The 13,189-nt window shown below is 41.1% G+C and overlaps 1 protein-coding gene across 1 annotated transcript; it reads left to right on the forward strand.

Moving 5' to 3' along the window:
- Positions 1-7,029: 7,029 nt before the first annotated feature.
- Positions 7,030-9,753, forward strand: LOC147420019 (pentatricopeptide repeat-containing protein At2g13600-like). The gene has a single exon (XM_086505028.1). The coding sequence runs from the start codon at positions 7,118-7,120 to the stop codon at positions 9,257-9,259; it is 2,142 nt and encodes a 713-aa protein (XP_086361154.1). The 5' UTR covers positions 7,030-7,117; the 3' UTR covers positions 9,260-9,753.
- The last annotated feature ends 3,436 nt before the right edge of the window (positions 9,754-13,189 follow it).

Below are 13,189 nucleotides of genomic sequence, written 5' to 3' on the forward strand. Positions count from 1 at the left end.
TTAGGTGTGTGTTTTATTAAACTTGTGTATGCCTTCTTTTACCCTCTTACACCATAAGTATATTTTTTGCCAATATGTACATACTCTAACCTCATATTTTTTCTTTATACAAATCACTCCCACATTTTCACCCTCACCCTTGTGAAAACAAAAAATTGATTTCTACTCATTGGTCACGTTTATTATATTATTTACTTGCATACCTTTTCCTCTTTCACCCAAAATAATACAAAGAGGGACTATATCATATGATTCCAATATCTTTCCATATCCATAATTCCTTCATATTTTTATTATTATTTTTACTCATTATTCTAACACCATGTGCTCATTTAGCTAAAGTCCATGAATAGTCCATACACTAGTCCCACCATGTATATATTTCTTTATTCACCAATAATCCTCCTCCATGCATGGGTCAAGGGCAACTTGGATGATTTGTATTATGATATGACAAAGGAGGGGCTTACTCTTGGATGCATTGTACAAATTCAACAAAGGAGGGGGCCACTAAAAGACTTTGCAGGCATAAAAACAGGCTTTTTGGTGAGAATTTTGGCACCCATCTCCACTCCGAATTTGGAGCGGTGGTCAAAAGAGAAAATGTAGCCCATGCTCTGAATAATCATCTCAAATGTTTTCATGATTTTTGGAGCAACCACCGGTGAGCTATGATTTTTTGAGTGGACCCAAGTCTGCCCACTTTTCTCACAAGTAGCCCATAGTCTTCTCTCACCTCTTTCCATACTTCTACACACACACATTCCTCTCAATCCCTCACTCAAACCTGCACCTTCAATGGTTTCTCTCACCTTCTTCTCCATTAACCTCCCCTCTTACTTCCATAGCTCTCATATGAGCTCTCCATGTACATACACCATCTCTATGCCTCTCTATTATCTCCAAAGTACAATTCCATCTTACTCCCTATATATATACATACATTCAACATGTGTACCATGCTTAACCTCTGCAAATCAAGAGATCTCATCAACGGAATTACCATTTTCATCACGATAATCAACCTTGGCGGCGGTGGCGTAAAGAAGGGAAGACGAAGAGGAAGATCGATAGTCATTTTGAGAACCTACACAAGTAAGTCCAAAACTTCTTCAAGCTTCACCATCACAAGGATTTGCTCACTTCATTCAACCATCTTACTTCAACCATTCCCCCCATTCTACCCATTGTAAATATATCATTAACTTTCTAGTGATTACTAACACTAACCACTAACATACTAACACAAAATAGCCATTGACCTAACCATAAAAGACACCTCACCTCAAGACATGTGTATAGTAACTCTCTCTCTCTCTCTCTCTCTCTCTCTCTCTCTCTCCTTACTTACTTTCACCCTATCTACCATCAATAATGCTCTCTTTTGAGCCCACACCCATGACTCAAGCAGACAAAGAAGGCCCGCAATGTTTTGATATTCAAAAAAATCATAATCCTGATTTGTTAGCTTGTAAATTAGGATTTCCAATAATCTTAATGAGGGGTCTCCAACCTATAAATAGGCCCCTCTCCTTCTTGTAAAACAACCTCCAACATCTCACATAGCACCCCAATACTCTATGCGCGAGGAGAGACTTAGGTGTATCAACCACTTGTGAGCTTCACTCTTAGTGTGAGAGAAGCCTTCAAGCTACACATTGCAAGTGAGAGAGCGTGAGTTCCACAAATCTCAAAACCACTATTGTATATGCTCCTTCATCATCAATAAATTGAAGTTTGGTGCATCATAGGCATGATTCGACGTTCAAATCTTCGTCCTTCCATTTGTGAAATACGGTTTGGTGAATTCAAGGTGACTTGTGTATTTTGAGTTCTATCGTTTGATCTTGCTTTGGAAAGTGTTTTAGTGTGTTTTAATTGCCAATTTTGTGTCCATTGTAAGAGGGTATTGTGGTGAGAGGTCTCCCACACCCTAAGACAATGTGTGTGTGTGTTGGCAATGTTTAGCAATCACTAAGCATAGAGTGATTTTTTGTACAAGTTCTACGATAGCATCATAACGAACCATCTCCATTTGCAAGTCACAAATAAGGTATTACGCAAGATCCTTTTCTCTCTCTCTTCCCTTTGCTCTAGCTCTCTCTGGTCCATTTTGTGTGTGTCTTGGTGTGAGGTTGCTTATGTGTGTTGTGTGGTGCATCTTCTTGGTTGTACCAAAATCTCTCTTGCGTCCTAGTTCGCATACCATAACTAGGTGGCGCCCTTATCTTGTTTGGGTTTGGCTGTGGGTTTGTTGTTTTGTTGTGCTTGTGGTTGCCCCGGCCCCAATTGAGCAGCACGGGAGCCTTGAGGGGTGTTTAGAGGTCACCTTTCTTGTTGCTCGCCCCGGACCGCCTCAACATATCGCATATCCAATATGGTGTTTTCTTGCTTGTCCATTTAATCATTTCAGCCTTGACACCTTGAAGGTCACCTGCCTTGCGAGTAGCAAGTTTCTCAAGCGCGCGTCATACATCTTCAATGGTAAAGAAGGGAGACATAAACGGAAGGGAGCTACAACACTCCATCTTATCAACATTGGGTTGCTCATAGAGGTTCTTCCAATGCATATACATATGCTCAAGAGTCAAGTCACCAAAGCTCTCAACGCGCTTGCCATTTAGATTTTGAGAGAGAAGAGAGAGTGCACGTGGATGGGCTGACGACGCCAATACGAGAGAGAGACGAAGGGGGACACAACTAGCGTGACAGCTTCAACTGGCAGAGACAAAAGGGTACAATGGAGAGAGATAAGAGAGAGAGAGAGTTAGAGAGAGAGTGAAGGGGAGGAGAGAGATTGTTAGTTATCACGATTCTAGAGAGGTTAGAGGGAGTTAATGAGAGAGTGAGGGGGGTAGAAAGATAGTGTCAATAAGCGTTAGTGGGAGGGTGTGGGGAAGAAAGATAGTGAAAATAATCGTTAGTGGGAGGGGGTAGGAGAGAGAGAGGCTGTGTATGGAGGGTGTTCACTCGGAGAGAGAAAAAAGAAGAAGAGCATTTTGATGTCGACGAAAACTATCCCAACAGACCGTAAAGATCTATCCACCGATGAGGAAATTTTATGCGCCACAAGGCAAAGACGTCAAGCTCAAAAACCAGTTTTTTACTATTATTTTATTTGCAAACGTCCAAAAATACCAAAAGTAAGCCGAAAATCATCCGAGAACACAGAAAATCATCCGAAAATCCCAAAAAAATTGCCAAAAATTCTAGAAATCTCTAAAAATCATCGACAATCACACTTGAACACTTTCAATAAGCAAAAGCACATCAAAAATAGCAGTTTTTATCAAAAATGCCAGATTCGACAAAATCATCAATCCGATCCCAAAAATAGCAAAACGCTCAAAATTTGGCAAACGAAAGCCCAAATGCGCTCGAAATCAAGCCGCAAACATGCATTCAGAACAGCTCGTAAAGATCACACGATATCAAAATTTTTGAAATTAAGCAAAAAATTAATGCAAAAATTAGCAAAAATTTTATAAAAATTATCCGAAAAATACCCTTTTTTTTTTTGAAAATTCTCCACACATAGAGGATTAGTGTAGCCAAATAAAATCACAACAATCACATCAATTCAATTGCCAAATAATTCCACCAATAAAATCCACACTAGGCAATTAACTGGCAAAATTTGTGGCAAAATTAGGTCAAAATTTGACGCATTTGGAGTGTGTAAATCTCTGTTTTGAGCTAAAAACCACAGCAATTAACCATTACACATACCAAACATGCAATAGAAAATAGAATTAATCATGCACATTAAGCACTTTTTAGGCACACACACACACACTCTAATAATTGACAGTTTTTACCAATCCGCGCACACAAAAGGGTAAATCTTGTCGAAATTGCAATGAGATTTTACAAATATCTAGTTGGGCATGACCACAACCAAATCATTAAGCACACATTGATTTTTAGGTGCACAATCAAGGGCAAAATAGTGCACACACCCCCTAAAATTAAGCATACACACACTCAATTAGAATGCACACACAATTGATTTTAGTGCACACACACTTGAAATTGACCATTCAAACATGCAATTAGATTAATTAGGCACACAATTAGCAACGCACATTCACCAATTAGCAATTGAAACTTGTCAATTTCATACGCCACCAAATCTGGAAAATTTTGGCATTACGACGGCATGAAAACGAACATTCCAAATATTTTCAAAGCAACATAGCATCAACATTGCATTGCAACAACATGGCATTGCCATTCCATCATCATTGTGGAGTCTCTACACAGTTCTACACATCTTTAGATTTTAGGGAGATTGAGAATACCACCTTGATTACCTTTCCAATGAAAATCGATTGACGGTTGAAAGCTCCAATCCTTTGTAGCAAAATTAGTGAAATTAGCAAGGGGTTAGTGTGAAATTAGAGTGTGTAAACACACAATTGGCAAGATACAATGATAAATTAGGGAATAATGAACACATTGCTTCATGCACACACATCCAAAATCCACAAAACCATAAACACACAAGTGAAATTAGTGAGGAAACACACCCGATTATGCCACAATTACACTAGCGTAGGCATCGTCCCCAGCACCAAATGTTGGGGGTATCCATCGTAGCATAGCTCCAATGACCAACAAATTTATCAATCCGGAGGGATGAGCTACCCGACTAGAGCATGGAAATACTCACATGATTAGTGAGCTAATCATGGCAACATAAATGGTGACTCTATGAGGTGAGCTTCTCGGCCTATGGAGGAGCTAAGACACAACGATTGGCAATCTCCACATCCACTTCCCTTCACCTCCAATCAACCCAATCACACACACTAACGATTGCAAGACGCACACAACACTAATCCTATCATGCAACACACTAATCCCAAGCACACACACATAGGTCTATCGAGCACCACACTCTAATCAAACCTACATTCACACACAAGCAAGAGAGGGCAATCACACAAGATTAGAAAGAGATTAAGCACTAATTAGTTATGATCTAGCTAATCAAAGCATCATAGGCAATAACAAGAAGCATGAGAGAGGCATAGTGAAAGAGAATTAAGCATTGATTAGTGTTAATCAAGTCACATGAGCAAGGAGAAGCTCAAGGACTCCATAGCCACACACCTCAAGGAGCTCTCACCAAAGAGTTCTCTCAACAAATGAGCTTGAGAACCCTAATTTCTTTTACACATTGCTTTATATACCTAGGGTAAAAACATGCACTGTTTGGGTATCCAAGGCCTTTAGGGATCCACCACTTATTGAATCTGCAACCTAGGCACACTAGCTGACGTGTTCTTTACAACTTGAAACTCCCATTGAGCCCATAACACATTAAAATTATTACAATGGCTCGAAATAAATCGGGAATTTACAATACGTGACCATTTAGGAGAAATGTGTAACTCCAATCTTCATTGTTTCTTTCTGTTGACGTTCGATGTGCATTTGTGTCTTCCCTCTTTAGCGGCTTCTGTTTGACTCAATTAACAACTTGCCTCCTCCTTGGGCACATTTTCTTCACGAGAGATGGTGAGCCATAGCTTGCATAAGGGAAGAATTAGGAACCACATTGCTACCACATACATCAACCCACGACTTGTTTGTGCATACATTTTTCACGTTGCATACATCCCGGCTCATGGCGTCAAATTTCTCCTCTTTCAATACATGGTCATGCTCTACCTTGCTCATGAGCTCCTTCAAAGCATTCAAGTCCATATGAGAGCGTTTACATTCCTTGACTTCCTCTTCAAGTTGCCTCAAACATGTTGTTTGCATCTCTAGTGTCCTCTTGAGACTCTCATTCTCAACCACAAGAATCTTAGCGTGCCATCTCCATTGCAAGTGCCCGTAAGTCTTCACCTTGTTTGTTTACTGTTTCTTGCAACGATACCAAGTATGCCATGATCATGGTTCTGGATATTATTGGTTGAGTGGTTGTGTTGCTATCTCCACACTTAGGAGATTTTGGATCATTTTATATAATGATTGTGGACCTTGTTGAAGAAGAAGAACCCTTGCGAGTGCTGGAAGACATTGTATGTAAAATAAGAGATGAGAGTCAACTTTCTTGAACCTGTTCACTTTAAAAATGCTGCTACAAAAACACCTTCCATAACTCTGAATTTTTTTGTCTTTACATCAATGCGTAGAGGGCTTCGTGCTCTTCATTGACGCTATAGATCACCCAAATCCGAGTTCAGATGAAGAAGTTATGATCAAAAGAGTGAACTACCGTATACTAGGTCAAAAAACGGTTGCACTGGAGAGAGAGAGAGAGAGAGAGAGAGAGAGAGAGAGAGAGAGAGAGAGAGAGAGAGAGAGAGAGAGCTCTGCATGCACGATTGGGTGATTGCTTTAAAAAAAAAAGAAAACCTTTCGAGGCTTCGCTTTGACTAGTTTTACGGGATTGCACCCACTTTTACTAGTTTTAGGGGATTGCGTCCACTCACCGTGAGCATATATATATGACCGTCCGGGGCTATTGACCCTAAGACAGTAACTCGAATTGAACACTCCACTTTGCGTCAAATCACTTATCACGGGAAGCCTGTGAGGTTTGAGGGCTGCCCCCCTTGAGACTAAGTAACACCTATGCAAAGTAATGGGATCGATGGTCGGGGTTGGGGGTGGGATCTCGAGGCACACTAAACCTGGCCAGCGCGAAAAACGAGGCACGTTGTCGAAAAAATGGAGGACGCTAAACCGGGCCATCACAAAAACGAGGCGCATCGGCGCGATTTGAACCCGTGACCTCGGGGTCCGTGTTTAGGGTCAAACGGGCTAACTACCTCACCCGCGCGCTCATTGTGTATCCCAAACCGTTTGATGTTGTACTGTTGTGAGTTTGGGGTGCATTGACCACGTTGTCCAGGTTTAGCGCCTGTTCAGGTTTAGTTTTTGAGCAGTCCAGGTTTAATCCGTGTCCAGGTTTAGTTTTTGAGCAGACATCTACGATTGCGAGCTTTTCGATCTTCGTGCGTGAACTTTCTCGTCGTCGATCTCATTACTTGGCCCCGCATTAAATATAGGTGTTACTTAGTCCTGAGCGGCTGCTCCTACGCAGGGGATCAAACGTCGTTGACGACATGCCCACCACAGGGCACAGTTTTTCAATGAGCACATGCTGCCTCCTGCACCGCAGTGTGTCGGATTGAAAGCAGCTATCCCTGTCTCTCAAAGCTTACAGGTGAGCACCGCCTTCCAGCTCCTCAAGTCTGATAAAACCCATCACTTTCCATGCCAAATCCGTTCTTCAGAGAGAGATGCTGCTGAATATGTGAAGAGCAGCCCTGATTGTCAAGTTTCTGAGCAATTACCAAATTCAGCGAAACCCCATGCTTTCCCATGGGCAAAACTTGATTTTTCACAGATTGCCTCTCTCCTCAGACGCATTGGGGAGTCCAAGCATCTTTTCCATGGCAAAGAAATCCATGCCTCTCTCAGAAGGCGCAGTTATGACTACAACCCTTATATTGGAAATTGCCTCATTCAAATGTATGGTGCTTGTGGCAGCGTTACAGATGCTCAAGCCACGTTCAATGTCATCCAAACACCGAATGTGCACTCACACAACATTCTTATTCACGCTTATGCTCTCAATGGGCATTTCAAAGATGCGATCAATGTTTTCGAATCTATGTCCAAAAGAAATGTTGTGTCATGGACCACCATCATAACTTCTGCTACACAACAAGGTTTCTGTGCAGAGGCTATGATGCTCTTCCATAGAATGGAAAGTGCAGGATTTGCCCCGAATATGATCACATTCATAAGCATTCTTGAAGCATGCACCACCCAAGAAGAAGGCTGTGAGATTCATCACTCACTTGTTGTGAGAGGATTTGAAGCAGACACCATAGTGGCAACTGCCCTTATCACAATGTATGGAAGCTGTGGTAGCTTGACAAACGCAAGATATATATTTGCCACTATGCCCAAGAAAAACGTGGTGTCTTGGGGTGCATTAATTACCACACTCACCGAGAACAATAGGCCAGAAGAAGCACTAGAATTTTTTGTTCAGATGAGTAAACAGCTTGTGGTACACGACAAGGTGATGTACATCTGTGCACTCAATGCTTGTGCTTGTTTTGGAGCCCTGAAAGAAGGCCAGAGTGTCCATATGAAGATGATTGAAGAAGGTTTTGAGCACGACATTGTTGTTGGGAATGTTCTTATTACCTTGTATGGACGATCTGGTGATCTAGATAGCGCAATGATCATATTCAGGAAAATGAGGAAGAGGGATTCTGTTTCATGGTCCGCCATCATCTCAGGATGTGCACAAAGTGGAGATTCGAAGGAAGCGTTGAAGCTCTTTAATCAAATGAAATTGGAAGGGTTTGAGCCCCACACTGCCACACATGTTTCAGTTCTTGATGCATGTTGTGATTTAATGGCTTTGGCAATAGGCAGAGAGGTTCATTTAGCAGTCATGAAGAATGGCAGTGATGCGGATACCGTTGTAGGAAATTCTCTTGTGAACCTGTACGGTAAATGTGGAGGTTTAGCAGAGGCAATCTCTGCTTTTATTAGGATACGACAGCAGGATGTGATATCTTGGAACAACATAATCTCTGCCTGTGCTCAAAGAGGACATGGGACAGAGGCTTTAGAAAATTTCTCTCAGATGCTCAATGAAGGGATTGAACCCAACAGCATGACTTTCACTTCTGTTATGCAAGCTTGTAATAGTATTGAAGGGGGCAGATGGAGAGATGGACTTGTATTGAGTGAGGTATGTGAGCCAGGTGCTGTGGTTGGGATTTCTCTTGTAACCGTGTATGAGAGATGGGGTGGCATTGGCAAGGCAAGGATGGTAGAAGCGACAGTGTGTGAGCATAACATTGTGGCATCGAGTGCCATGATGAAGGCACACTGTAAATTGGAGGTGTTTCATGATCTTCATCAAGCACAACTAAATGAGATTAATACATCATGCGGTCAGTCAGAATGTTTCTTTAACAAAATGGGTGATTGTGCAACTATTGATATTGGTGGAGGCATGAGCTTAGTGATGGATCAGTACACTTGGATTATTAATATTCTTAACCACACAGGTCATTTGCCAGAGGTGGAGGATCTACTTAAAAGCATACCCGATGCGACAGCTATGATCCCATGGTTGAGTTTGCTATGTTCTTGCAGACTCCATGGTGATATTCACCGGGGACAGCGTGCAGCAGATGAATGCCTTCAGTTGGATCCAGGTAATGCTTCCCTGTATTGTGAGCTTACACATTTATGCAGTGCAGAAAACTAGCGGAAGGGCATGCAGTAAGTGAAGAGACTCTGAAAGACATTGATAGGATGTAGCCTTCTTAAGTAGGCCTTGACGATTTTGCCAAATTTCAAGACCTGTGGCTGGATTGCATCATTCATCATACCAGTTGGATCAGTCTCTTGGGCATCGGGGCGTGCAATGTGTTGCATGAGGAACCTTGAAAGGTGCTGTCTATTCAAATAGAGGTAAATAGGGAGTCTTAACGTTAATACGCAACTGCAGGATTGGGGAGATGGACAAGGGACATTTTGTACCAAAGTTTTTGCTATGTATTAACAGTTAGCTTTGATATAAATTACTAGAATGCTAAACCTAATTGTCCTTGGGCTCCAGTAACAACCATAAAGGGTGACTTTATAACATCAAGTAATTAGTAGTAGGCTGTGCTATTATGTTGAGTACTTGTTTTAAGCCAAGTAAGTTGCGTCAACTTATCTTACGCATGCCTTTTCTAAAAACATTTTGAAGTTTAATAGTGCTTTGTTTTATCTAGTTTTGTTTCGTAGCAGACAAAGTGATTTAGTTAGTTAGTTAGTTTGTTTTTGTTTTTTCTTTTCTTTTCTTGTGTCCCTTGCTTTTATAGGTTGAAAAAAGGAGGAGAAGCTGCTTTTAGCATGGATAGAAGAAAAGGTATGTACAACAGGAAGAAGCTCATTGGGGTTATTCCAACACAAAGTGGTATGGGCAGGTAGCACCCTTGTATAGGGATGTTTACTTGCATGACCATATAACGGAGTGTCATGATGGAACTGTGTAGTGGCTGGCTATTGCACCCTTTTGTATTTTGGGGCCAAACTTTCGTGTGAGTTTTGGGGGTTGGGGATTCAACCACCCCCAATGAACTGCCTCACCTCCTTGAGTGGCTGGTAGATATGCACTCGGAGCAAGAGCTCTCAGACAGTAGTGTTGATGGTCACAAAATGTGATTTACCTTTAGACTTCACCACAAAAATGAGTACTATGAGAGTTAGAACAACAAATTATGACACGACTAAGGGATGGCAAGAATGATGACACACCCAAGCTAATTTTGGATATGAAGATTACCCAACACCACAAAAATGAGCATCCTGAGAGATAGGACAAGGAAGCATGACACAACTCAGGCAATTTTCAACTCCTAAGACAATGCCCTTGGTTTGAGCGTTGAACACCTGCCCAAGCTTTTTACGCAGTTGTACACTGCAAAATTTGATAGATATGTCATTCAAGAACAGAAATGGTGTTTTTGCGTCATTGAAATGACCTTATGCTTTGTGCCACAGGCATTGTGTGCTTGTGCTTCTACATACCTGCAACAACGGGGAAAATAGTGAAATTGAATTAAGATACCCAAAGGGAGAGGGAGGGGAGAGATCCCAAAGGATCAATAATATTACAAGGGGAGATCCTCAGGCCTTGGATCACAGTATTCTTGTTGCACCATACATGTCATAAATACAAACTTCTCATAGAGTGCCAAATTAGGACATCTAGACCTTCCCAACCTTCGACATAATTTCTTGCCAAAAAGAAAGGGATCTAGGTGTACAAGCTGACAAATATTTTAAAGTAAAGATAGACTTAGCTTGTTCTTATTGCAAGCAACTAAAATATGAATGTTATGTTTGCACGAAAAGAAAATATGAATAAATGAGAATGACAATGAGCCAAGGCTCATTATTGAAGGGTGACCCTTATCAGTCATTTGAAGGGTAAAGTTTAACCTACCCTTCACTATGCCAAACTTGACGATGCTGGAGAGTTGAACCAAGGAGAGAAGCACGAGAGAGAGAGAGAGAGAGAGAGAGAGAGAGAGAGAGATTGAATTATCGTCCACAAAAGTCAGATATGACTTATGGGACCGAAATAAAAACATTACAAAGGCTTCCTTCTAAGTGAAGGGGTTGGTAGGTACATCTCTATAAAAGATTGAGGGTCTAGCTAGAGGTGAAAAAGAGAGGAACAAAAACCTAAGGAGAGGTAGGTGGTGGGAGACGGTGTGGGAGTTCGGAACTCCTAGATAATGGCTTTACCTCCTCGATAAACTGCCCATTTTTCTATTGTGCACGCTCCTTCAGGACAACGTTGCAAAGTCATACAGAGGTAGCTCGGCCCATTGGAGAGCTGCTTGAACAAGGTTGGTCGTACACATATGCATGTGCATGTGCATGGACATGTATGTGCATGTGTATGCATGTCCATGGATGCCCATAGGATGACCCATAGCCATGGACCCATCCGTTTTGGAAAGAGTGGCTCTAAGCTCTAAGCAAGGGGCTACATGAGGTGTAGCACCCAAAATTGCAATGGAAGGCTTAGGGAATGGGCACTTTTGACCTTTCTTGGCAAGCAAACGAGTCTAGGACACCTCTATAGCTTAGGATAGCAATAGAGGGACTCCCTTGGAAGCTAGGGGGTAGCTTAAGCATAGCCCCGGCTTGCCAAAACCTATAAAAGAAACCCTTCTCTCACTCATTTTGGACACTAACTCCAAAGTACAATTGGTAATGAAAGCTAGTGTTTTTTTTCATGCTTAATCATGCTACCATCTCTAGTATCTTCTTCATTTGGGATCCTTTCCAAATGTTGCTATTCTATCCTACTCTTATCTATTTAACTATACTGCAATTAGCTCATATTATCCCTATACTATGATAATTTCTCTTCATTCCGCTCTATGACGTAATGATGGATTCAATACTCAATTTCACAGCCTCTTATGTATGATCATATATTCAAATTCTTGTCATTATGCATGGAAAGTAAGCTTATTTCGTTCAAACTCCTGGTTGAACTAAAGGGATGGAAGTGCTTGGATATAATCTAAGTATGTGATTAGTGTAGGTTGCATCAAAGGGGTTTATTGACGTGAATGTCTTTTAGGTTTTTCATAATCACATTTTTTGCCTACCATAAAATTGAACTATTGGAAGGGGAGTTCTACCAAATGGCGAGCACGGTTTTACGAGCGAGAAGAAAATCAACAAGTTCCATAGGATATATTTTTTAATATTGATATTTGTTGTTGATTTTCACATCTATTTCAAATTACTAGAGGTAATTTTCCTCTCTCTCACACAATTTCTTTGACCTTGGAACCTCCTCCTTCATGCTTACCAATTGATATTTTGATTGATGCTAAATGAAATGTGTATTTATGAGCTATGTGCCTTTTCATAGGAGGGGAGGGGAAGAGAGAGAGAGAGAGAGAGAGAGAGAGAGAGAGAGAGAGAGAGATTTTTCATTGATGAAGATTTAAAAGACATAATTATCATATTGCCGTATCCTTATGGTCCATATGGTTTCTATCCAATTATCTTACATAAGTTCAACTTAACTAAGTAGTGGTGAAGATGGCTCCAAAAAGGAGCCATGTTAGTGAGACTCACTTTGATGATTCGGGCACTAGTCAAGCATTAGTCAGGAAGCTCATAAGTTAGGAAAAAGAATTGCAATAGAAGATGTGCCATCAAACTCGCCATGCACCGACCTTGCAATACATAAGGTTAGAATAATTTAATTGAGTATTGCATGCATTGCATAGACGATAGAGTAGGAAAGGAAAAAGGAAAAGCAATTCTCAAATGGGACTAAATCCATTGCAAACTACGGCATATGTATTCATAATTGTTTTTTTGGAAATGATTGTTTGCAAAATAGACTGTTTGATGGTAGGAAAGACCAGTGTGGAGGTGGAAAGTGGGATTGGCTCAGGTTGCCATGTCAATGGATGGGTGATCTTGATTCACTCTTTGCTCCCTTGTATTTAGGAAAAGAAAAATTAGAACCTTATCGTGTCAAGTGTCGAGAAAGTCTCAAATGTTTGTGCCTTTGACAGCTATGGGGAACAAGGCGTTTGCGTTTCTCAATTTGAAAAATGAGATCTAGGAATGTTTAGATGTTCATGCTAGTTCATGCTTTCCCTAT

The sequence above is a fragment of the Adiantum capillus-veneris genome, chromosome 28 (assembly GCF_014529385.1).
Source record: "Adiantum capillus-veneris isolate H3 chromosome 28, ASM1452938v2, whole genome shotgun sequence".
In the NCBI taxonomy this organism is placed as follows: Eukaryota; Viridiplantae; Streptophyta; class Polypodiopsida; order Polypodiales; family Pteridaceae; genus Adiantum; species Adiantum capillus-veneris.

Excerpts from the sequence above, each read along its gene's own strand:
- LOC147420019 (XM_086505028.1), top strand. The coding sequence starts at position 7,118 with ATGCTGCCTCCTGCACCGCAGTGTGTCGGATTGAAAGCAGCTATCCCT.